The 25,770-nt window shown below is 39.8% G+C and overlaps 1 protein-coding gene across 2 annotated transcripts in view; it reads left to right on the forward strand.

The window, feature by feature from the left end:
* Nucleotides 1-25,770, forward strand: part of LOC116518445 (solute carrier family 22 member 15-like) — a 39,922-nt gene that overhangs the window by 3,497 nt on the left and 10,655 nt on the right. For both annotated transcript variants that reach the window (XM_032231841.1, XM_032231840.1), the window contains exons 2-10: nucleotides 5,326-5,472; nucleotides 6,002-6,134; nucleotides 7,509-7,673; nucleotides 12,586-12,715; nucleotides 14,057-14,278; nucleotides 17,664-17,804; nucleotides 20,506-20,594; nucleotides 21,642-21,750; nucleotides 24,680-24,752. In XM_032231841.1, coding sequence (XP_032087732.1) covers nucleotides 5,326-5,472; nucleotides 6,002-6,134; nucleotides 7,509-7,673; nucleotides 12,586-12,715; nucleotides 14,057-14,278; nucleotides 17,664-17,804; nucleotides 20,506-20,594; nucleotides 21,642-21,750; nucleotides 24,680-24,752 — 1,209 coding nt within the window. The remainder of the gene's footprint in view (nucleotides 1-5,325; nucleotides 5,473-6,001; nucleotides 6,135-7,508; nucleotides 7,674-12,585; nucleotides 12,716-14,056; nucleotides 14,279-17,663; nucleotides 17,805-20,505; nucleotides 20,595-21,641; nucleotides 21,751-24,679; nucleotides 24,753-25,770) is intronic.

The following is a 25,770-nucleotide window of genomic DNA, read 5'->3' on the forward strand; positions in this document are numbered from 1 at the left end:
ATGAAACATTTCCTAATACTCAAATAGTGTCACATTAAACGTGAACAAAGTTCGGTTCTTAGAACTGCAGCTTTGCCCAGCATAGTTGGGAAGTCAGAAGTTATCTGGGGGAGTGGGGAAGTGTTTGTTTTTGATAAGCTTGCCTGTTAAATATTTGAAATGGCATCATGGGAGGTGAGCAAAGGGTTTGTTAAGAAAAGGTTGATTTATTCTGTCTCCCAGGGTTGTAGTCCCTGTAGTGACAATGCAACTGGCTGCAGAATTTATGTCAGTCCAAGTAGGCCCAGCAAGCCCTGCTTTCATTGAAATGATTTCACCAAGGATTGTACTTGTTGGAAGAAATGTCCTTCTGGGTTCAGTTCCAAGTGGGAAAAAAGACATTGAAAACATGGTGGCTATTTGGAAAGATGGTTTTAATAGTGGACAGGACCACATGGTTTGAGGTCCTGGGGAATAGGGGATCACATGTCTTGGAGATGTTGGGTGAAGAAGAAGAAAAAAGAGAAGAGATGCTTAGAGTACCCTGGTTTTATGCCCTCTCTGGGCCCCACCCCAGAGCTTCCCTTCATGTGCAAGAAATGCACTCTGATTGGTGATCAGACTCCCAGGGAGCATGGGTCTTAAGCTAATTTTGTAGGCTGTCTGTCTTTTGAGTCCCAAGCTTGGTTGACTCTTGCTGGGTGATGATGTAATGAAAGGGCTTTGGGACTCTTATTATGACTCTGCCTGAAGTAGGTAGATCTTTATTATGCAGAATAGACTGGCTCAGGCCTTAATGGCCCATTGACAAAGGTTGTGGGGGGCAGGAAGCTGGAGGGAACTGCTTTGTCTTTAAAACATGTTTCTCTTTTTCTCATCCAGGGAAATATAATATCCTGCCTTTTTTAATATTTCCTAAAATATTTCATTTTTCTAGGAGAAGGGTGGGTGCTAATTTCCTATATACTTTTCTTTGCCTCATAGAGAAGAGAAACTATTATATAGTTATTTAAAAGACTTACTACAATAAGCCCTAAAAAAAGAAGGAAAAGAAACACATGGAACAAAAATGAAAAAGTGTTTCAGTCGTAGAAACATAGAAAACCGACAGGGGAAAAAAACCCCTAGTGGCCATCAAGTCTGCCCTTGAGGTTTTATAGCTTTCTTTTTCTTTTTTAATTTTAATTTTGTTTTTAATTTTTCATCTGATGATGAACATGTGTTCATCCCAAGCATGTTAAAAGTAGTTAACCAGTTTTATATTCATCCTCTCGACATGCCCTCAGATGCTCTATCCCAGTGCCTGGGGGAAGAACCAGCTTTTTATGACCTTCCAGAAGGCAAAAAGGATGAGGCCTACTGAATAGCTGGGGGAGGGGAGGGGTTGCTATGAAAAAGGAGCCAAATTTATGGAAGGGACCTTCAAGGCATGCCAGAAGAACATGGAATAGAGGGGAAAGTAAGCAATAAACTTGGTCAAGGCTGGGTGAACTATTTCTTTAAGCCTTGTAAAGTCAGTCAATGTCTTGAGATTGCAACATTGCAGCCAGCCATGGTCACATGGTTACCATTTGTGAGTCCCAAAGGTGCTTTTTCAGGAGGCAACTGAACTTTCTTGTTTTGCTTTGAAGACCATTTGTCAGCTTCCCTGCCAATTTCCCATAAGCAAAGTCAATAGGGAAGCTGGCAGGGGAGGCCAGAAGTTGCTTCCATCCTACCACGTTTCCCCGCAAATAAGATAAGCCCAGTCGGGCTTTTGGGCCGATGTGCTACAATAAGCTCTCCCCTGAACATAAGCCCTCCCCGAAAATATTGCAACACAGCAGCAGCCATGAGGTGACCAAGCTCGCTGCCTCCTGCACCTCAAAAATAATAAGACCTCCCCGAAAGTAAGACCAAGCGCTTATTTTGGGGGTCAAAAGAAAATAAGATCCTGTCTTATTTTCGGGGAAACATGATACCTCCTGCTGCTTTTTCTTCCAAGGAGCCCTGCTGTGGAGCACAAGACACACACACACACACACACACACACACACACACACACACACACACACACCATGCCCACCTGGCTCAGTAGCAGTCCCCACTCCATAGCCCACCTGCTCTCAGAAGTGCCCATCTGTGGCATTCTCCCACGCACCTGCAGCTATCACCTGCTGGCCTAGAACTCCAGTCATGTAAGGTCCTCTCAAGCACCTGTGCAGACTTGCGGTTGCAATAGCAACCAGGATTACTGTTGCTATGCCTTGTGAACATGTGACATTACCCTTTACAACTGCATCTCTCGGCCACAGAAATTCCATCCCAATTGCCATCATAATCTGAGGATTAGCTGTAGAAGTTATGGAATGTTTCTTCTCTAAAATAGGTATTTAAGGAATAATAGTCCTGAGTGTATGCAAAGACTGGTACAGCTCATCAGAAGGATAGTGGCATGAAACATTGCCAATAGTGGCACGATTGCTATCTATAACTCAACTGGAGGCTGCAATTTGTTCTGTGGGAGGGTTCTGGGAGAAAATTGGTTCCCGTGATTCTAGAATGTTTCTAGAGGAGTGTGGATGTAGCCTTGGTTATATGAATACCCACTACAAAAGCATCACCTTAGCCTGGAAAAACAGGAACATCAGAATGAAACTTGGTTGCCCCACTTGATTCTCTCTTGCTATTAGAGGAAGAGAAATTCTCTCGGATTTTCAAGATTCCGATATTATTCTTTATAATAATAGAATAACAGTTGGAACTACATCTATGGATTTATGGCTGGTTGATCAACTGTACTCCGTGTGTAGTCCAATCAGAATAGAGTTGGAAAGGACCTTGGAGTTCTTCTAGTCCAACCCCCTGCTCAAGCAGGAGACCTCGTACCATTTCAGACAACTGGCTGCCCAATCTCTTCTTAAAAACTTCCAGAACATCCACAACTTCTGGAGGCAACTCATTCCACTGACTAATGGTTCTAGCTGTCAGGACATTTCTCCTTAGTTCTAGGTTGCTTCTCTCCTTGATTAGTTTCCATCAGTGCTGGGTTTCTACCAGTTTGGACTGGTTCAGCTGAACCAGTAGTGGTTTTTGCGGCCTTGGGTGCTGGAACTAGGAGCGACCCAGGCCTGCCATACTCCTAACTGGTTCTCCCTTAGGCGCTGCCATCCTGTTTTTCGCTTCTGCCCATGTGCAGAAGCATTTTATTGCATTGCGCATACGTGCACAGTGCATATCAAGCGTGCACGTGCAGTGTGCATGAGCAAATCGGCGGCAGAGCCTGCCAGAACTCACCCCTGGTTTCCATCCATTGCTTCCTGTCCTACCTTCTGGTTCTTTGGAGAATAGGTTGACTCCCTCTTCTCAGGGCAACCCTGAGATATTGAAACACTGCTATCATGTCTCCCCTAGTCCTTCTTTTCATTAAAGTAGGTATAACCAATTCCAGCACCTGTTCCTTGTTTTAGCCCCCAGTCATCTTTGTTGCTCTTCTCTGTACTATTTCTGGAGTCTCAACATCTTTTTTACATCCTGGAGAACAAAACTGGATGCAGTATTCCAAGTATGGCCTTACCAAGGCATTATAAAGTGGTATTAACACTTGATTCTATCCCTCTGTTAATGCAACCTAGGTCTGTGTTAGCTTTTTTGGCAGCTGTCACACACTGTTGGCTCATATGTACTGTATGTTTCGGAGTATAAGACGCACCGGAGTATAAGACACACCAAGGATTTGAAGAGGCAAAGGTAGATAGGTAGATAGAGGGCGAGAGAGAGAAATATAGTAGGTAGGTAGGGGGACAGAGTAGATAAGTAGGTAGATGGAGAGAGAGGGAGAGAGAAAGAGAAAAATACAGTAGGGAGGGAGGGAGGGAGAGAGAGAGTAGGTCGGTATAAGGGTATGCACAGCCATTTTTTGTGAAGGGGGCGAGGCTTCGGGAGGCAAAAAAATGCTGTATTCTATGTATGAGACACAGCCAGATTTTCAACCTCTTTTTTGAGGGAAAAAGGTGCATCTTATACTCTGAAAATATGGTAAATGATTGTCCACTAGGACTCCAAGTTCCCTTTCACAATTACTACTTTTGAGCCAGGTATCACCTATACTATAGCTGTATGTTTGGTTTTTCTTGTCTAAATGTAGAACCTTACTTTTTTCACCATTGAATTTCATATTGTTAGGTCCAAATGTTCAAGTCTGTCAGGATCTTTCTGTATCTTAAGCCCATCTTCTGAAGTGTTGGCTATTCCTGTCAGCTTGGTGTCTGCAAATTTAATGAGTTGCCTATCTATCATCTAAATCATTAATGAAGATATTGAAGACTACTGGGCCTGAGACAGAAGTTTTGGGTACCCCACTGCATACTTCCCTCCATGTAGATGCAGTTTCATTGAGGACGTTGAGTATGGTTGGTTAGCCAGTTACGAATCCATCTGATGGTGATGCTGTCTAACCCACATTTTTCTATCTTATAAACTAGTAGGTTGTGGTCTACATTATCAAATGCCTTAATGAAGTCCAGGTAAATTATATCCATAATATTTATCTGGTCCAATAATTTTGTCACTCAATAATATTTATTACAGATAATCCTTGACTTATGACCACAATTGAACTCAAAATTTCTGTTGCTAAGCGAGACAGTTTTTGTGAGTTTTGCCCCATTTTATGACTTTTCTTGCCACTGTTGTTAAGTGAAGCACTGCAGTTGTCAAATTAATAACATGGTTATTAAGTGAATCCAGCTTCCCTGATGAGTTTGCTTGTCAGACGTTTACAAAAAATAATCACATGAACCCGAGACACTGCAATCGTCATAAATATGAGTCAGTTGCCAAGTCTGAATTTGATCAATGACTATGGGGATGCTGCAACCCATAAAGCGTGAAAAATGGTCATGACACTTTTTCCATTGCTGTTGTAACTTTGAATGGTCACCAAATGAACTCTTACAAGTTCATTTTATTGTTGTAAGATGTGGACATCCACTAGTTTTGTGGCTTCTGTTTTCCTGATCTAGAAAAGTCAAAAGATTGACATCACATAATTCTGTGCCATTCTTAGATACATTTCCTCTATATTCACATTGGATTGTAATCAGTTAATATATGGAAAATATCAATGAAATACTGTATAATACATTTCAGATTGCTCCTAGGAAGAATATACGTGCCACTGATCAGAATATTTTCATTTGAGTATTAATATTGCGTGCTAGGAACTCTGTGTATATTAGACCAATTTGTATGTGAAATGTTTTCAATATCCACCCTCCCCCCAAAGCTATGATCCATAAACAAATGTCCGTGTGTGAGAAAGAGCTGACAGTTTACCATAAATTACCTCTTTTTTTCCCTTTTAAGGTGTTTGTTGCCTTTCAGTCTATGCTTATTGTTCTCGTGGGAGCTATCCCAGAATATCATCTTGACCAAGAAGGAATTCTGAGTAATACAGAAGCTCTTGCAAAACATGTCAGGTTTACCAGTAACTTCACATCTATAGCAACAGAGGCAAGTATTTTTTTTTCCGTGAGTTAATATTTTTATGCAGTTTAGGTTCCCAGCCAAAACTACGCATCTCAAAAGGGGGGAGCATAGAAGAGAAAAGCACAGTCACAGTCATGTGATTTCCCACTAAGCAGGTGCTTCACTCGCCCAATTTTGGTTGCTAAATGAGGACTACTTCTACTTGTTATTATAACCTAAATCATATGACAGCATAGGGTTAGGCAAAAATAATTTATAGTATTCTTTGTTATTTAATGTACTTACTATCTTTTTTACCATTCATTTTTATATTTCAGCATAAGTCATAAACCCTTTGAGCAGCTTGGGAATTTGATCTTGGCCCAATTCCTGAGGTTTTCACCTCCAAAAAACAAAACCTAAATTCCTACCCCCCCCCCCCCAAAGCGATTATTCCACTGAAAGAAAAATGAGTGGACAAAGCAGTTTTGGGAGTTTACTGTGATTAGAGGCAATCACTGGAATTGTAGTATTTTAAATGAAAATAGTCTCTTTTTTAATTTGTCTTCCATAGTGGTGTTTAATCAAACATGAAGCATACAAAGTGAGCCTGGCCTCATCCTTGTATTTTGGTGGGTTACTCATTGGAAATATACTGTTTGGCCCATTGTCAGATAAATTGGGCAGAAAGCCTGTGTATCTATCAGGTAAGATGTTAAATAGCCATTGTATATTATGGATGTATTTGATTATTCTCAAGCCTTTTGTCTAAGCCAGGGGTGTCAAACTCAAGGCCCGGGGGCCAGATCCGGCCCACGGGGTGCTTAGATCTGGCCCACAGGGCCGCCCTGGAAACAGCGAAGGATCAGCCAACAGTGCCTCTGCCAGCAAAAGCGGGCTCCCAAGCTTTATTTTTGGCTGCAACCGTCTCCTGCAACCCTCTGCCAGCAAAAATGGAGCTTGGGAGCCCATTTTTGCTGGCAGAGCTCTTGGGCCACCACAGGTGCCCCAACACAAGTGACGTCGAGCTGACCACGCCCACCCCAGCCACGCTGAGGTCAAACCCAACTCTGATGTTGTGCTCAGTGAAATTGAATTTGACACCCCTGGTTTAAGCCAAGAAAGCTGAAAACTTTTGAGCAGTAGTTGAGATGGTCTAGGCAACCTTCGGTTAAGTTGGGGGACAGCAGAGAGGGGACCTTTCTTCTGCTGAAATGCAGCTTTTGAAGAGCAGCAGCTCATAATACCTGGAAGAGAACTCTTGAAGCTGCTGGCGTTTGGGCGAGAAGCAAGCAAAGACTACGGGTGCACAAATGCTGCTTGGCCACCTATGGGCATAATTTAGCAGGAACATTGGTTTTAGACCAGTACCTAGCACGTATGTTGCTGAGGACAACCTATATATCATGAGACTCAGTTAAAATTAGGCATGAGGAGGATAGGATTTTCACTTGAAAGCAGTGAAACATATCATAAACAACTACCATATTTTTTATAGGACCTGACATAGTCACATCTTGCACCACACATTTTCTTAATACCCTGTTTCCCAGAAAATAAGACCTCCCCAGATAATAAGCCCCATTGGGCTTTTGAGTGCATGCACTAAAACAATCCCTCCCTGAAAATATTGCAACACAACAGCAACCATGAAGTGACCACACTTGCTGCTTCCTGCACCTCAAAAATAATAAGCCCCCCAATAATAAGACCCAATCAATATTTTGGGGGTCAAAATAAAATAAGACCCGACCCTGTCTTTTTTGGGGGGAAACACAGTAAATGTACCATTTATTGTTTCTTGCCACAATATTTTAAATTCAGAATTAATAACATCACGTCTGAAATACATTTCATTAGGATTGCATCTCCAATATTTTACCTTTTTCTTTAGAAAATCTGGAATATATATTTGCTTAGAAGATAATAATTATACTAGTTTTCTTAAACCATTATGGAAAAAACTGGTAATTTCCTTTCTGTCTTTTTCCATTTATAAATTTGCCATCGTGTTTAGCAGTCTCTGGATACGGTTGGATTGCACTATATTAATTTTTCTTTATTGTATATCTTTTGTGCAGGGCTTTTTATGGATGTCATTTTTGGATATGTTTCAGCATTTGCTCCAAATTATGAAATATTTGCAGCCTCACGCTTTTTTGTTGGAATTACAAATGGCGGAATGTCCTTAGTGTCTTTTGTTTTGACACAAGAATATGTAGGAAAATCTTTCTGGGCAATGACAGGTAATATTTTGAGGATTTAACTCATGATAAAAGAAACACAATTGTTAAAATTCTAGTGTATCAAAAATTAAAAGCTATTTATTGTTGAAATATCAGTGTTTTAGTCTAAATACCATTGCCTTAAAATATCCTTTCTGAACGTTCACAGTCTAAATCTTGTTCTTCTATTTCTCTAAATTAAGTCGATTTAAATCTCTAGTAAAAAGGTTTGATTTAAATCAACTCGATTTAAATTGTAATTTTTAAAGAGCAATTATCTCTGCTGTGAAATTGTGTGAATGCATCAATGCAGTGCATGTTCTTTCAGCTTGCATAGCTTGGATTCATTGAACGAGTTTACCAAAAATGTAAACATTGCAGAATATATAGCCCCATGGTACATAACTAAGCTCCATTTCATGCTGAATAAACTAAATTATTAATGTAACTTAAATTTAAAATTATCTTTAGATAGATTTTTATTCCAAAAACATTTTATTAAAATAAATTTGATAAAAATAAATCCGGTTTAAATTTTTAAAAATCTGATTTAAATTTAAAAATCAGATTTTTTTTATTTTTAAAAAATAATAATTGATTTTTATCCACCCTTTCTGTGAAGAATAAACCTTTACAACATCACAGATTTCTATATTGCACTGTATATTCATAATTGTATCCATATGTATCTATCAGTCAAAGAATTGAAGCTGCCAGGAGGAATGATTAAACCACATGATCCTCTGTATAGTAGAAAGTTTTGACATTACTAAATACTGTATTTTTCAGAGTATAAGACACACCAAGATTTTGAAGAGGCAAATTAAGAAAAAAATTTGCACTCTGCAGACCTCTCAAAAACGGCCTGTTTTTTTTTTTTTTTTTTTTTTTTTGCTAAAATGGACCCATTTTTTGTCAAAAAAAAGTGGGGCATGCATAGCCTTTAGGAGGCTTGTAGAGTGTTCCTGGAGACTGGAGGCGGGTAAAAACGAGCAAAAAATGACATTTTTTGTGAAAACAAGCCCATTTTTTTGAGAAAAAAAAAAAGGACATGCATAGCCTTCAGGAGGTTTATAGAGTGCTCCTGGGGGCTGGGGGGGGGGGCAAAAATGCCCAAAAACGGCTCTCTGGAAGCCCCCTAAATGCTATCTACGGCCATTTTTGCAAAGGGGGCAGAGTTTTGGGAGGCCAAAAATGCTGTATTCAGTGTATAAGACACACCCAGATTTTCACCATCTTTTTTGAGGGAAAAAGGTGCGTCTTATACTCCGATAAATTACTTCTTTACATCCCTTTGTCTGTGGTAGCTGCCAAATCATCTTTAGAGGTTTAAGATTTCTGTGTTGCAGTTTTGATGGTATGAGAGAACAATGGAAACCCCATTGATGATGGAAAGCCCACATCCTAAAGTTTTGATATAGCCTCCACTGTAAACTATCATCAAGAGATGGCAGATACATCAACTTGATCTAATGGGCATCCAATCTTTTTTTTTTTCAAGAAAGGAGACTTTCAGTTATATTTTTTAAAAACGGGCTAAGGCGACATCTTGAAAAATAATCTCCTTATTTATATTTGTTCTGTATTATTTTCCTCTCTTCCTTTCCCTTTTAAAAATGTAACCAACGTCCTGTGTTCATATTCTGTTGTTGATTTATTTTTCTTTTTCCCCAAGGTTCTTTCCATTTTGTCTATTCCTGTTTCATCTCCTGCTCTTGGTTACTTTCCTTATATGATTTATTTCTCTTGTTAAATTATCTTGTCTTATTTATGATTCCCTGATAAGCTGACCTTTGAGAGGTTGAAGAGATACTCCGTTGCCAGTTGCAGCCTGCCATCTCAGGTGCTGTGGGGTTTAGTATGTTTTGGACATTGAGCTAACTAAGATAGTTAAAATTTAGTCAAGGGCAGGGGAGGAGAACTGTTGCCCGTTGCTTTTCACAGTAGCATTGATGATTTGATTTGATTTGATTTATTCAATTTGTATGCCGCCCTATTCCCGAGAGACTCAGGGCGGCTAACAATCAAAAGGGAAGGGGGTACAAAATAAAAATAAAAATAAGAAGACATACACATTTTAAAAGCAACAACAGTCATAGCCTTCGAATGGGGCTGAAAGATTCAGCAGCCCTAGGCCTGCCGGAACAGCCAGGTCTTAATTGCTTTGCGGAAAGCCAGAAGGAAGTGAGGGTCCGGATCTCAACGGGGAGATCGTTCCAGAGGGCCGGAGCAGCCACAGAGAAGGCCCTCCCCCGGGGAGTTGCCAGTCGACATTGGCCGGCAGATAGAATTCGGAGGAGGCCTAGTCTGTGGGATCTAATAGGTCTATGGGAGGTAATTGGCAGGAGGTGGTCTCTCAAGTACCCAGGTGATGTGTGTTTTGTCATGATGACAATGTCTTAAACTACTGTGAACTGTGCTTGTGTCGCTTAGTGTACAGTATTTTTGAGGTTTGATGGCTAATAACACCATATTTTTTAGTAGTACAATGAAATTATATATCAATGGAAAGATAATTTAATCAAGAATATAATGCAATAAGTGTTTTGAAGGATTTGCTATTAGAATAGCAGTTATAAAAAAGAAAAGTGAAACACATACAAAAAATGAGATATACAAAAATTATCACCACCTTAGTTAATACTTAGTTGGGTAACCTTTAGCATGAATTATGGTCTTACAATGTCTTCCCATGGAGTGAACCAAGTCTTTTAATTCTGCAGCTGTTATTATGTGAAATCAAGATTGAACGATTGCTTCTGTTAACTGGGTTTTAAGGCTTTCTATATTTGGGTATAACTTTTCATAGAATGCAGATAATTGAACAAATTTTGTTGCATTACATTCGTGATTAAATTATCTTTTCATTGATATGTAAGTTTATGGTCCTACTTCAAAAACAGGTGGTGTTATTATCCATCAAACTTCAAAGATACACTTTTCCCAAAAGGTTTCCACAATTTTGGCCACTACTGTAAATTAACAATATATGACAAATACTTTCCCCCTATAATTCTCATGTCTTATAGAGGTTCTGTAAGCATAAGTTTCAATTTAATAAACTGACATAGAAACCAGTCCCTATGTATTATGGATAGCCCTTGCTTAATTATGGTAATTGGCACTGAGAGCTCCATTGCTAAGTAATGGAATGGTAAAATGGGACCTCATCTGGCCACTACTACTTATAACAACAGTTTCAGCAGTCACCCATATCATTGATAGGTGAATCCTGTGCAGTCGTGTGATTTCCATTTATGACCTCCTGCCAGGGTGGATTTGATTTAAATCAAGTAAATTTAAATCATCTAAATCAATAGTAAAAAGGCTTGATTTAAACCAACTTGATTTAAATCATAATTTTTAAAGAGCGCCTGTCACCTCTGTCCCGTAGTGGCTCCTCCTCTGACCCACTGTTGACACACCGACAGTCCCATTCACTTTAATGGGACGGCTGGTGATGCGGCAATGACACAATAAGGTGAGGGATGTGGCAGGCAGCAGGTGAGTGGATGCCCGCTAACAGGCGCTGCCATGATGGATCTGAAATGACAGGTGCTCTTTAATATTATATTTATAAGCTGCTTAGAAGGTTTCACTTCATTTTTACTGCTTGTCCTTCTTCCTCACCCTTGTGGTACAGATGCATTTCTCTTCAAACAATCATACAGTTTGTAGTGTGCATAGGTTTGCAAAACAATGGGATAAAAGAATATTCCTGAACTTTATTTTATGATTTATCTCATGGTTACTGTGAAATTGTGTGAATGCATTAATGCAGTGGATGTTCTCTCATCTCGCAGAGCTTGGATTCATTGAATGAGTGTACCAAAAATGTAAATATTGCAGAACATACAGCCTCATGCTACATAACTAAGCTCTATTTCATGCTGAATAAACTACATTATCAATGTATCTTAAATCGAGAACTATCTTTAGATAGATTTTTATTCTGAAAGCATGTTATTAAAATAAATTTTAATAAATATAAAATATAAACAAAAATAAAAATAATCCAATTGAAATTTTAAAAAATCAAATTTAAAAAAATCTTGTTTTTTTATTTTTTAAAAAATCATTTTTTATCTACCCTGCTTCGTGCTAGCTTTCCCATTAACTTTGGAGATGCTGCAACAAGCTACAACTATGAGGATCATACAAGGAAAATTCCTCTAGTTCAGCATCATTGTAAATTTCAACAGCCGCTAAATGAACAGTCATTCAACAAGGATTACCTGTAGTTGATTGGGACTGAATTCCATTGTTTTAAGTATTTTAATTAAGTAAATGTGTATTACATTGTAGGTTTAGAGTATACTCCATTGAGCTCAAGTGAGATTTTATGTCCATACAAACGTGGCTAGAATTGCTAATAACATTGAAAAATACTACTTTGCCCTGTGCTTTAATCTGTATATCTCATCCCAAGGTAGGAAGCTATGTTAAAGTATCCTGGATACCTTAATGTTGTGACCTTACCCTTCCTTAGCCTGTTAAACTTGTTAGTTGTCATGATTGATATCTGCCCAAAATCATATTTTTAAACAATGAGAATCTAATTTCTTAAACAAAGAAAGGATTAACAGCTTGCACCGCATGTTATGAACTTAAAATAATCAAAATGTTTCACAGTAAATTAATCTGAATTTGTTGACAACTTGACAAATCACAAAGATATTATTCAGTGAATAACTTTACTATAATTAGTATATTATTATGTATGAAAATGAGTAATGATTCTTTACAATTATTTGGTTTCAATATTTTAATTATTGCTTTGTTTACCTATTTGTGAATTTATAATTAATACGATTTCATGTAAATTATACACTTAGCATAATAAATTGTGTTCTTAATATGGGTGTAGTGCTGATATGTCTTGGGTTTTTTCCCAGTATTTTATAAAATTCTTTGTTTTTGTTTGTATCTTCAGGCTCGTTGACAAATTTGACATTTGCATTTGGCATAGCTGTTTATGCCTTACTGGGCTATTACATAAGAGACTGGCGTCTTCTTGCCTTTGTATCAAATTCTCCAGGAGTTTTCTTTTTTCTTCTTTCTTTGTAAGTCATAATTAATATTCCCAGTAGACAAGTGTAAAACACTAACCCAAATATACAGGATGATATTAAAGAGAGAAAACATTGACATTTTTATATTCTGAATGAAATCAGAGGAATTATTAAGCAGATTATTTTAGTTGACTTGACAATGTACTCCTAAAAGAAATATTGAAAATCAGTTGCATATTTTTGAGCCTGGTTAGCATAAATGATCACTGATGCATGCCATATAATTGTGATGAAAACAGTCTGGAGAGGGAGCAACAAAGGTGGTATTCAGTCAGTTCGGACCAGTTCTGGCATACCAGTAGCGGAAATTTTGAGTAGTTTGGAGAACTGGCAAATATCACCTCTTGCTGATCCCACCCTCCCACCCCGCCGTTCCCTGTTCTATATTCCTTTGTTTTTTAGCTCAGCTGATTTGCGCAGCAGAGCAGATTGCTGCGCCTCAGCTGAGCTAAAAAACAGCTCAGCTCACCAGCGCTGACACTGAGGGCGGTTTTTGAGTGCTGCGCGCGTGAAGCGCTCTCTCGTAGAACCAGTAGGAAAAGATTTGGAATCTCACTACTGAGCAAGGATGAGTGAGACCGAGCCATTTCTCTGCATATCTGCAATTATATTACAATCAGAATCAGTGTAACAATTATGTCATGTGAGTTGTAGTACACTTGTCATGTTAAATGAAGTCCATGCCAGTTAATTTTTAATAATATTGAAGCTATTATTCTGTGCGTTATATGTTTTAATCATTGTAAAAGATGACACAAATAAGTTTCATATTTTATCCAAATTTCTGTGTACCTTTCATGAACTGCGGTGATGCAGTGATTAGAGTGCAATACTGCAGGCTACTTCTGCTGCCTGCCGAACTGCCTGCAATTTGGCAGTTCAAATCTCACCAGGCTCAAGGTTGACTCAGCCTTCCACCCTTCCGAGGTGGGTAAAATAAGGACCCAAATTGTTGGGGGCAATAGGCTGACACTGTAAACTGTTTAGAGGGGGCTGTAAAGCACTGTAAAATGGTATATAATTCTAATTGCTATCAGAATGGGACTTTTCATCTCCTACCCTTGGCTGCACCTCGTTCTCCACCAGTGTTACTCTTTGGGCAATTTTGCCCATTCACTGAAGGAGGATTCATCCTGTTTTTTTGCCACCCAGGACAGTTAGCCGCCAACCAATAACCAAATGGCTTTAAGAAAGCCAAATGCTTATAGGAAAAGGAATGGGAAGGAGTGGAAACTCCCCTGCTGGATAACCTTTTCTGTTAGTACAGTATACAGATTCAAAAAGAACCTTTTTAAATGTATGCATTTCTTCTTCATGGTTTACTTTTTTCAGCATGCTTCCTGAATCACCAAGATGGTTGTATTCTCAAGGCAGAACAGCAGAAGCAGAGCATGTACTGCAGTACATGGCTCTTCGCAATGGGAAAGAAAGGCTGGTGGTAAAACTGAAGCCATGCAAAGGAGCCATAAAGAAAGACGATTCCACCCCTGGGCTCCTCAACCTGGTTACACATCCCGTCCTTCGATGGCGCACAGTCATTTTGATGTATATCTGGTAATTTATAAAAAGATTTTGACTTGACTTAAATGATCCCATGTAAACATAACAGCTTTGGGTGATAATTATGAACTACATAAAAAGGTAAAGGTAAAGGTTCCCCTTGTACATATGTGCTAGTCGTTCCCGACTTTAGGGGGTGGTGCTCATCTCTTTCAAAGTCGAAGAGTCAGTGCTGTCTAAAGACATCTCCGTGGTCATGTGGCCAGCATGACTAAATGCCGAAGGTGCACGGAATGCTGTTACCTTCCCACCAAAGATGGTCCCTATTTTTCTACTTGCATTTTTATGTCCTTTCGAACTCCTAGGTTGGCAGAAGCTGGGAGAAGTAACGGGAGTTCATTCCGTTACGCGGCACTGGGGATTCTAACTGCCAACCTTTCTGATCGACAAGCTCATGTCTTAGTCACTGAGCCACTACGTCCCTATGGACTACATAGATAAATTCATTTCAAAGTAATCAGAATAATAATAAGGGAAAATGGTAAACAGTTGTTTCCTGGCTATTGGGAATCACTTCAGAAAATAGGTAGAGAATTTGAGAATTTTTGTTCCATTTTCCAAATTTCGGTAACTTCATTAACATGATACAAATCTTACCGAGATGACTGCCATGAGCAAGAAAAGTAAGTAAATGTTGTATTGGCTTTCATTTGGATCTGTGCTCTTTATACATTCCTAAGGTTATGTGCTTATATGAATAAGAGCTAAAAAGAGTCCCTTTTTAAAAAGAAAAAATATTTTAATTGGGTAAAACCATCAAATGATACTGTTTGACAAAGAGTTTATCTTTAGAATGATATATACAGTCCACCTTCCTTTTTGTACACTTTCAGGCCACACAGATACGGTGTTCTATCTGTCATACCTTCATTAACAAAGATTTATATAACTTCCAGGCTTCTATTAACGAGGGGGAAATTTATCTATACCCTGCATGATGTCTTGCTAAACATTGACCAGTATAGGGCCAATGTCATTACTTTGGACTCATCAGGTATATGTACCCCAGATCTTTTTCTAGCAACATAGTGCCTAGAGAACTAGGTGGCTTTGTGTGCCTGATGAACCCAGTGTAACAATGCATCCGGTCGCATTCTGCCTCCAAATTCTTCCCAAAAAGGAATATAACTGAAAATTTCACTGTGCAAGATTGAATATTTCTTGACAATCATCTTCATGTCGTTTCCTTTTGTCACAATGTATCCTGAACTCTTATTTCCAGGGGAGAACCCATAGCTAACATTATGGCCGGTTTGGAGAACTCCAAATCCTATCCCTGGCTGGCCGCAGCCACTCCCCCCTCCCCCCCCTCCCAGGAGTCTCCACATGGCCCGTTTTGGATGCGAGATAAGTGCAGGGCCTGTGCGGAGGCTCAGGGAGGGCAAAAATGGCCCTCCCATTTCCGGCCTTTGGAGGACCTCCAGAGGCCGGGGGAGACAGTTTTCACCCTCCCAGAGGCTCGAGGAAAGCCTCCAGAGCCTTGGGAAGGCAAAACGCCCCTCCCCCCCCCGTGGTGCAGGAGGCCAACTAGGTCACACCCACCATGGCCATGCCCATGCAGCAACAGGACAGAGAACTTGTTGCTGACATTTTTGAAGCTCACCCCTGCTTATTTTCATTGTGCCCAAGTGTCATCTTCCCAAAGTCCTCTCAACAAAATTCTGTCAATAGCTGGAGGCTATGATTGGTTTTCTCCTGGTCTCTTTCTTCTCTTGATAATGAAACAGGAGGAAATGCCATCTCCCCTTAACCTGAGAGACTGCCTCCTGCCGATCACCTCCCATAGACAGATTCGATTACACAGGTTAGGTCTCCTCCGGATTCCATCCGCCAGCCAATGTCGGCTGGCGACTCCCCGGGGGAGAGCCTTCTCTGTTGCAGCACCAGCCCTCTGGAACGATCTCCCCATGGAGATCCGGACCCTTACTACTCTCCCGGCCTTCCGCAAAGCTGTTAAGTCCTGGCTGCTCCAGCAGGCCGGGGGGCTCTCGAAATATCCAGCCCCCCGGAGATTGTGATTGTTGTATATTTTAATGTTGTTTGTGTATTATTCCCCCTCCCTTGTTTTATTGTAAGCCACCTGGAGTCCTTCGGGAGTGGGCGGCATACAAATCAATAAACTATAAAACTACAACTAACTAACTAACTATAATGGTTTCTAGAATAAGGTAGTAGAAAAGAGGACTGTATAATGCAGCAGGCTATAAAAGGAATAAACAGGTTTTCAGGACTTAGTGTGACTTATTAGAATTCAAGGATCATCAGATAAAACAAATTTAAACTAATGAGCCAGAAACATAAGAATAATTAATAGGCAATTACCCCTGCTGAGCTATTTCAAATGAAACCTATCTCATACACTTGTCTTTTTTCCTTTTGTGGATAAAGGCTTTTCCTTAATCTCTACTAGAAATGGCAGAAATGTGAAAACATGAATGAACTAAATATTGTGCAGCTAGTTGAAATGAAAACTGGTATCCTTAACATTTTGATATTTCCTCGGAATTTCTACTGGATGTCTAAAGCTATTATTTACAGCACTTATTGGTGTATTTGAAGAATTCTTATAGAGGTTGATTTACAGTTGAGAAGTAGTGATGCAATGGTTGGAATACCTGTTATTTGATGGCTGTCAAAACCTCTTTTTTGGTCTTCCCATGTTGGTTTAAGCCACCCCAGAAAAAAAAATCATTTTTGTCAATGGATTTCAGATTTTAAAAACACCTAAAAAGAAATCAGTCAGAAACAATTTCTTGTTTGATTGTTGTCAGCGAACAAACATTTGTGTAACCATTTTGCACTTGTTTTTAAACAGTCAGATTTTGGATCAAATACCAGTGATCTGAATCATTCAGGTTATAGCATCCTTTGCCTTGAAATAAAACCAGAATAGTCTATGATAACAAACATACATGAATGTATGGCAAATTTGTTTATTTCTATCCACTGATTTTCTAATCCAAATTCTAGTGGAAAAAATAATTTCCAAACTTTGGAAAGGTATGCAAACATTCACAGAGCTAGTTTGGTGTAATGGTTAAGACATCAGGCTAGAAACTGGGAGACTGTAAGTTCTAGTCCTGCCTTGGGCTCAAAACCAACTGGGCAAATCACTTTCTGCCTCATAGAAAGAGTCATTGGCAACCCAATTAAAAACCTAGCCAAGAAATCTGCAGGGACTCGTCCAAGCAGTCTCCAAAATTGGACACAATTGAATGGAATTAAAAATACCATACTTAGTACATGATTTATAACTTCACTGCTTCATAAGCTGGTATTTGTCTATTGTATATTTGTCTTCATTTAGTATACAAGTAATTAAAGCTTACATGATCTGTATACATGTTTAAAATAACCAATCTTTCATTAATACCTTTAGGTATGTGTGCAGCTTTGTATATTACGGTTTAACACTGAATGCCGGTGAATTAGGAGGAAATCTTTATTTAAATGTGGCTCTTTCTGGTCTCGTAGAAGTTCCAGCATTTCCACTTTGCATGTTTTTCATTGAGAAATCTTGGTAAGATCAATAACTTTCTGTTTCTATGTTTAGATAACATGGTATAGAGTAACATCACTCTTGAATTTATTTCTATATGTTAATTAGTTTATATACATTTTCAGCATAGATAAATGTATCAAATCTGCTCATAAATGCTGTTACGAATGAAGATTTTTAAAAATGACTTCATACATCTCACACTTCTTTTTATTTTTACGAAAGGATATAGAATAACTGGGTTGGAAAGGACCTTGGAGGTCTTCTAGTCCAATCCCCTGCTTGAACAGGAGACCCCATATCACTCTGGACAAGTAATTGTCCAATCTCTTCTTGAAAACCTCCAGTGATTAAGCACTCACAATTTCTGGAGGCAAGCCATTAATTGCACTGATTAATTGTTCTCACTGTCACGAAATTTCTCTCTTTAAAAACCGTGTGTTACTTCTTGTCCTGCCTGAGTTACTTTGGAGAATAGGTTGACCCTTTCTTCTGTGTAACAAGCCCTCAAATATTGGAAGACTCCTAGCATGTCATCCCTAGTCCTTCTCTTTATTAGACTAGACATACCTAGTTCCCACAACTATTTATTGTACTGTTTAGCCTCCAGACCCCTAATCATCTTTGTTGCTCTTCTCTGCATTCTTTCTAGAGTCTTAGTATCTTGTTTGCATTGTGATTTACCAGAACTGGATGTGGTATTCCAAGCAGTGGTGGTATTCAATTTTTTTACTGTGGGCATGGCGTGGCTTGGTGAATGTGGCAGGTGAAGGATACTGCAAAATCTCCATTCCCACCCACTCTAGGGGAACGATACTCCAAAATCCCATTCCCTCCCCACCCCACTATCCTGCTTTCCAGGTCTATTCTCCTGTGCAGGGCAACAAAAGAAGACCCAGCCAATCAGCTGGGAGGCAGTGAATAGATGGAGACAGGGCCAGACAGAGGTAATATTTGCCAGTTCTGTGAACTATTCACAATTCCCACTACCAGTTCATCAGAACCAGCTGAATACCATCCCTGATTCCAAGTGTGGTCTTAACCAGTGCAGTATAAAGCAGTACTATTACTTCATTTGATTTTGAATACTATCCCTCGGTTGATATAGCCTATGGTTATAATAGCTTTTTGGCAGCTGTAGCACACCGCTGGCTTAAGTTGTTGTCCACTATGACACCTAGATCCTTCACATAGCCACTTTTCTTCAGCCAGATACCACCTATTCTATACTTGTGCATTTGATTTTCTCGAAATGAAATGCATATGTATAGGGAAAAAAATCTTTCTTACCACTGGATTGCATTTTGTTGGATAGAGCCCAATGTTCAAATGCATCAAGATCCTTTTGTATCTGACACTATCTTATAAAGTGTTGCTAGTGGTTAAAACAGTGAGCTTGTCAATCAGAAAGGTTGGCAGTTTGGTGGTTCGAAACCTTAGTGCCGTGTAATGAAGTGAGCTCCTGTTACTTGTCCCAGCTTCTGCCAACCTAGCAGTTCGAAAGCATGTAAAAATGCAGTTGAAAAATAGGGACCACCTTTGGTGGGAAGGTAACAGTATTCCATGCACCTTCGGTGTTTAGTCATGCCGACTGCATGACTACAGAGATGTCTTTGGACAGCACTGGCTCTTCAGTTTTGAAATGGAGATGAGCACTGCACCCTAGAGTCGGGAACAACTACCACATATGTGCGACAGAAACCTTTTCCATTTACTTATCACCCTGTACAGTAGAAGCCATTTTAAGGCACAACAGGGTGTATCTTAACAGAACACACACCCCAAGGGTTGTTAGGGGTGTCTTATCCTCACAGTATTTTTTCCCGGAAGCTGAGAGAGAAAAATACAGTAGATAGGTAGGGAGAGAGAAAGAGTAGGTAGGTTGGTAGGTAGAGGGAGAGAGAGAGAGAGAGAGAGAGAAAGAAATACAGTAGGTAGGTAGGGAGAGAAATAGAGATAGAGAAATACAGTAGGTAGGAAGAGAGACAGTAGGTAGGTTGGTAGGTAGAGGGATAGAGAGAGAAAAAAAATACAGTAGGTATTTAGGGAGAGAGAGAATAGGTAGGTAGGTAAATGTTTCCAGGTGTATTCATGTGCTGGAGAAGGAAATCGGTGACTTTGTTTCTGCTGGCACAGCACTTGACCAATGTGATTCTCATCGATCAGTTAAAGAGCTTTCCAAAAGAAAAAAAAAGTTTTTGCACGCTGCAAACCTCCCCAAAATGGTCTGTTTTTGCAAAAACAGGCCCGCTATTTTTTTTAAAAAAAGGCATGAATAGCCTTGGGGGTGGGGCTTGCAGAGTGCTGCTGGGGGCTGGGGGGGCAAAAAAGGTCTTGTTTTTTTGCTCATTTCTGCCCTCCCCAGCCCCCAGGAACTCTATGAAAGCCTCCATAAAGGTATGCACGGGCATTTTGGTGAAAGGGGTGGGGCTTCGGGAGGCAAAAAATGCTGTATTTGATGTATGTCGCACCCAGATTTTCAGCCTCTTTTTTGAGGAAAAAAGGTGCGTCTTATACTTTGAAAAATATGGTACTCCTCTTGAAATGTGGAAAGAAATTCATATTTATTATTTTCCTACATTGTTCTGTTGGTAACTGCTTGCCCTTCTGCAGTTTAGGTTCATTTCTTTTAAACAGTTATATGGAATAATGAATAAAAATATTCTAAAACATGTATCTTTGTGGAAATCCAATATAAATTTGTACTATTTTTCTGCACTAGGTCAGGAAGACGTAAAAGTACAGCTGCTTTTTTGATATTTGCGGGCCTTGCTTGCATTTTAACCATGTCCTTACCAGAAAATAACAGGAGTAAGTATGTTCTTTCTGAAGCAAACCAAATTTTCCTTGGCACAGATATTGAAAGACAAGTGCTCCTAGTATGCTAATAACAAGCCAGGTTCAAATAATTTTTAAAATAAACTTAAAATAAATTAAAACCAAATCTAGAATAGCTTTTTCAGATGAATAAGATTATTGCTAAATAAAGACTTTATTGCATGCCCAGTTTTAATTTAATGAGGGTCAGTGTGTAGAGCTATTAATGGTATTTTGAGAGGCTGCTACACAGAATCAGTGTGAAATAGTAATACTTCTTTATTAGTATTGTAAACTGCTAAGCCATGAATAGGTTTTTTTTCTTTAACCATTGGCAATCTTTGAAGTATCCTGCAGTTCATTTGCTTCCTTCTTTTCCAAGGTACCAGATAATTAGTAAGAATCTCAGGGAAAATGATCATATTTGCCATGAGCTTCACTATACCTGTGGTGGCGAACCTATGGCACTCATGCCCATAGTGGCCCATGGGACCATGTCACCTGGCACACGCGGTGTTGCCCATTCCTCTTCAGGGTTTCTGGCCCACATGCGCTCATGACAATCAGCTGGTCTTAGTGCATGCAGCAGTGCCGGAAACTGGAAAAGCTGGTCTTCCATTTTCCGGCATGAGCATGCGCATCAACCAGCTGAACTTCGTGTGCGCAAACACGCCAGTAACTGGAAGACATGCATGCGCTGGAAACTGGAAGTTCATTTTTGGGCAAGCACATGCCCCTGGGCAGCTCCTCTTCTGGGTTGCGGACCAGATGAGCGCGCACACGCTATCACTGAACTATAGCATTGGAGAAATTATCCAGATGCAGGCGTTTTCCTTGCCCCTAGCCAAGCATCCTGATGCCCACCAGTAAGGGTGTCATTTAAAATTGGAGTTGTTTTCCCTTTGTGCTAATTACAGGTTGCTCTGCACCAAAGGTATACTAAACAGAGGAATTTATTTCTAAATAGAGCTGCCTATTATTCTACTGTTGTTTATTAGAAGGTGGGAAATGTTTGTTTAATTGTCCTATGTTCTGTTTAAGGATTTTTCTTCAGTACCAGAATTTTGGCTTTATATGGGAAATTGACTGTAAGTGCTGCCTTCAACATTGTATACATCTATACTTCAGAGCTATATCCCACAGTCGTAAGGTAAGCAGACTTTTAACATTGTTGTTTTTATATTTATTTCCAAAACCTTAAATTCTCACAATATATAATGTATATAAGCCATCTGAAATCACATCAGCAGTTACATATTGCAGACAAACCTTCACACTTCTGAATTAGATGTCGGAGCTGTCTGTAAAAAATATCTTCTATAAGAATCTCTTGCCTCTAAAGATGAACGCCCAGTGCTCTTCAGTGGATATCGTTTGTCTTGTCTCAGAACGATCAAGCTTCCTCTTCTCTTGTGAATGATGGCAAATCATGACATAGTTATTTTCATATTAATATTAAAATGTTGGAGGAGAAATGAGAGAAGAAGCCACTCTAAGATGTAAAGAAAGGACAAAAAAATATGGTTGAAAGGATATTTCATTCTACATGTACTTTCAGATTTCTTTTTAGAAAGCTATCCAGTTTTACATTATCTGCATTTATTTATGTACTACTTGATAACCCAGCATTGTCCGGGTATTTATTTATAGGGGGAAAATGTCCGGACCAAACGTAATTTCTAATGTTGGATTTTCTGCCTTATCAGAGAGAGTCCCCTTGTGGAGTACTGTGAGGCCGTTACCCTGGCAACTCCACTGTGCTGTACAGTAGAAGCCATTTTACGATAGTACAATAAAAGCCATTTTAAGGCACAACAGGCTGTATCTTAATAGAAACCCCCTCCCCCGAGGGGCGTGAGGGGTGTCTTACCCCCACAGTATTTGTTTCTAGAGAGTATGTCATCTGTGTACCAAGTTTGGTTGAAATTGCTCAAGGTGTTCCAAAGTTAGGCTGGAACACACACACACACACACCCGCACACGCACACCAAAGATATATAGCAAAGATATCCAATACACCTTACTCCTCCTATTTTATTCACAACAACCACCCTGTGAGGTGGGTTAGGTTGAGAGAGAGTGACTGGCCCAAATTCATCCAGCTGGCTTTTGTGGCTAAGGCAGGATTAAAACCCACAGTCTCCTGCTGTCCAGCCTGGTGGCTTCACCGCTAGATCTAATTTTGCGTGATTATCTCTGTGACTTGAGTGGGCCTTTTAACGGTATCCCTTAATAAATCTCTGATGTTTATTCATTTATTTAGTTAGTTATTTATTCATAAAATGTTGTTTGAGGTAATATTGCAGGACATTTTGAAATTATTCTTCTCTTTTGAAAATATTTTTCTATTGCACAGGACACTGAAGAACATAAATATGGCAATTTAATGCCACCTAGTGGTCTGTTGTAATCCCGTGCATCTCCCAGAACACAGTTATCACATGAGTATTATATGAAATGAAATGAAAGTGCCCAGGCTGCTTTATTTTGGAACAATGTCAGCTTTTGAATGAATTTTGAGGGAAGCGCCCTATAAAGCAGAGGTGTCAAACTGGCGGCCTGCAGGCCACGCCCACCCCGGCTCCACAAAGGCAAAAAAAGTCGTGATACATCACATGATGTGATGAGTTTGACACACGTGCTATAAAGCATGTCACGTTAAGCCAATTCGGAGATGACAAGCCACCATGAATAGGACCTTCCAGTCCAGAAATGAGAACAATTTGTGCATAGCATGAAGCTGTACAAAGTCCTCTCCCGCCCCCTCAAGCAAGAGCTGATTGTCTGAAGGAATGCCTTTTTCCAGGTGTTTCTACCCAGCCAATACAATCCCAGCAGATTGGGCATCATGCAGATGCCATCAGCCAAAGGGTATTGACTGGAGTTCAGCGACGGCTTCTTGAGGAGGTGACGGATATCACCTCGTTCAAGACAGGTGGCATCACCCTTTCCCACAAAGAAGCATTTACTACCACATGGAGCTTGAGAGCCAGAAGGGATATGGTTCTAAAGCCATGATGGCAAACCTATGGCACACATTGAATTGAATTTTATTATTTGTATGCCGCCCTTCTCCGGGAAGGACTCAGGGCGGCGAACAATTCAAAAAGGGAAAAGGGGGAACATAAAACAGAATACAAATAATTAAAATAAGCAAGAATTACGCAACCATACAAGTCGAGAGGGGAGGGAACTCATCAACCCCAGGCCTGCCGGCAAAGCCAGGTTTTGACGGCTTTTCGGAAGGCCTGGAGAGAGGTGAGGGTCCGAATCCCTGAGGGGAGTTCATTCCAGAGGGCACATGCCAGAAGTGGCACCCAGATCCATCTCTCTGGGCACGTGAGCCTTTGCCCATTGCTCTTCAGGGTTCCAGCGCAACGGCCAGTTGGTCTTCACACGTGTGTGTGTGTGTGTTTGTATGTGTGCTGGAAACCGGAAGAGCAGCTGCCCAGTGCACATGTGCCCGCTGGAAATACGATCTTCTGGTTTCGGGCACGCGCATGTGCACCAGCCACCTGGTTTTCCAGTTTTTGGTGTGAATGAAGACCAGCTGGCCCGTGCGCCTACGCATGTCAGAAACCTGTCAGAGCATCTTCCTCATGCACGTATGCGAACCAGGCAGCTGCTCTTCCAGTTTTCAGCATGGGCACATGCTCCCATTTTGGCAGTCGATACCGAAAAGGTTCGCCAACACTATTCTAAAAGATAGGTGGCTGAGCTCAGCACTCTGAGATCCCTGTTCACTTTTTTAGGAGTAACAAGTTCAAATCTTTTCAGACAGACGAGCAAGACCATCTCAGGTGTCTCTATAGAATCTGTAGAGGAAGAGTTGAAGTTTCATTATTTCTATTCAAGGAAATTCTTGAAGTATAAACAATATTTTTCCAGTTGATAATATTGAACAATATTATGTGGTGGAGGAAATAATAGGATGGTGATATAAGATCACAAAGCAAGATTGATCCAGTTTAAAAGCTAAATTCAATGAAAAACTACAATGCATTATTTAGCATGAATCTGTAGATTAGTCTTATTTTTCCTTTGGATAAATACTAACTGGTATTTCTTTTATAAAACAGAAATGCTGGTTTGGGTGTATGCTCAATGGTTTGTAGGTTTGGAGGAATTTTGGCTCCATTTGTTCCTTCCTTGGTAAGTAATGCCATCTTGCAGTATATCCTGTTTAATCAAACTTTCAAATCAATTAACAAGATTGATCACATGCAATAATTCTAATGTGATAGTTGTGGGGCTTATATATTTTACTAGTATTTGTATCATGATATATATGTGACTAATATATTTTTGCCCAGTATTTCTTTGGTAAATATTCAAAATACTTTTGAATAAGTCTGATTAAGATTTAGATGAATATATAAAATGCATAGCCTTCTTATGTTTATGGGAAGTTGAAAGTCGGCGTGGACCAGAAGTGGTATTCAGCAGGTTCTGACCAGTTCTGGAGAACCGGTAGCGGAAAGTTTGAGTAGTTCGGAGAACCGGTAAATACCACTTCTTATTGGCCCCGCCCCCATCTATTCTGCCTTCCAAGTCCCAGCTGATCAGGAGGGAATGGGGATTTTGCAGTATCCTTGCCCTGCCATGTCCACACCCACAGAAACGGTAGTAAAAAATTTTGAACCCCACCATTGGTGTGGATTTAGTATGGCCAAAGGGTTAGCCAGTGAGGCTTGACAGTAGAGTGAGGTGTCATGGCAGATGAAAATATGTCAGAGAGGAAAGAATTAAATGTCTCATTTTTACCCTTTTGGTTTTGTTCCAATTTTGACATCCCCTCCCCTCTGACTACTTTTTACATTAAAAACGAACCTCTCAAGATATCCAATTATAGACCATCAGTCTAGTTTGGATCTGAGCAAGGAATTGAATGTGGGGACAGCTGATCGGAGAGGCTTCTATATAGCAAGTAGATTTTCTGCCCCTGAATTTATTTGCAGAAAACCTTCCTCAAATCTCTACTCTTGATCTTTTCCTCATTCTCAAACCCTTGGAGTTTTTAATTTCTCTGCTTTTCAGCAGTGAATTACCAGCAACTTGGTCTTTATTCTGTCACAACTTCTGAATAAATTAATTGGATGTGAAATATGCTTGGTTTTTTGTTCATAAATTATTTATGTATATATCATATGTAGAATATCAGGATCATCCC

The sequence above is a fragment of the Thamnophis elegans genome, chromosome 15 (assembly GCF_009769535.1).
Source record: "Thamnophis elegans isolate rThaEle1 chromosome 15, rThaEle1.pri, whole genome shotgun sequence".
NCBI classification, from domain to species: Eukaryota; Metazoa; Chordata; class Lepidosauria; order Squamata; family Colubridae; genus Thamnophis; species Thamnophis elegans.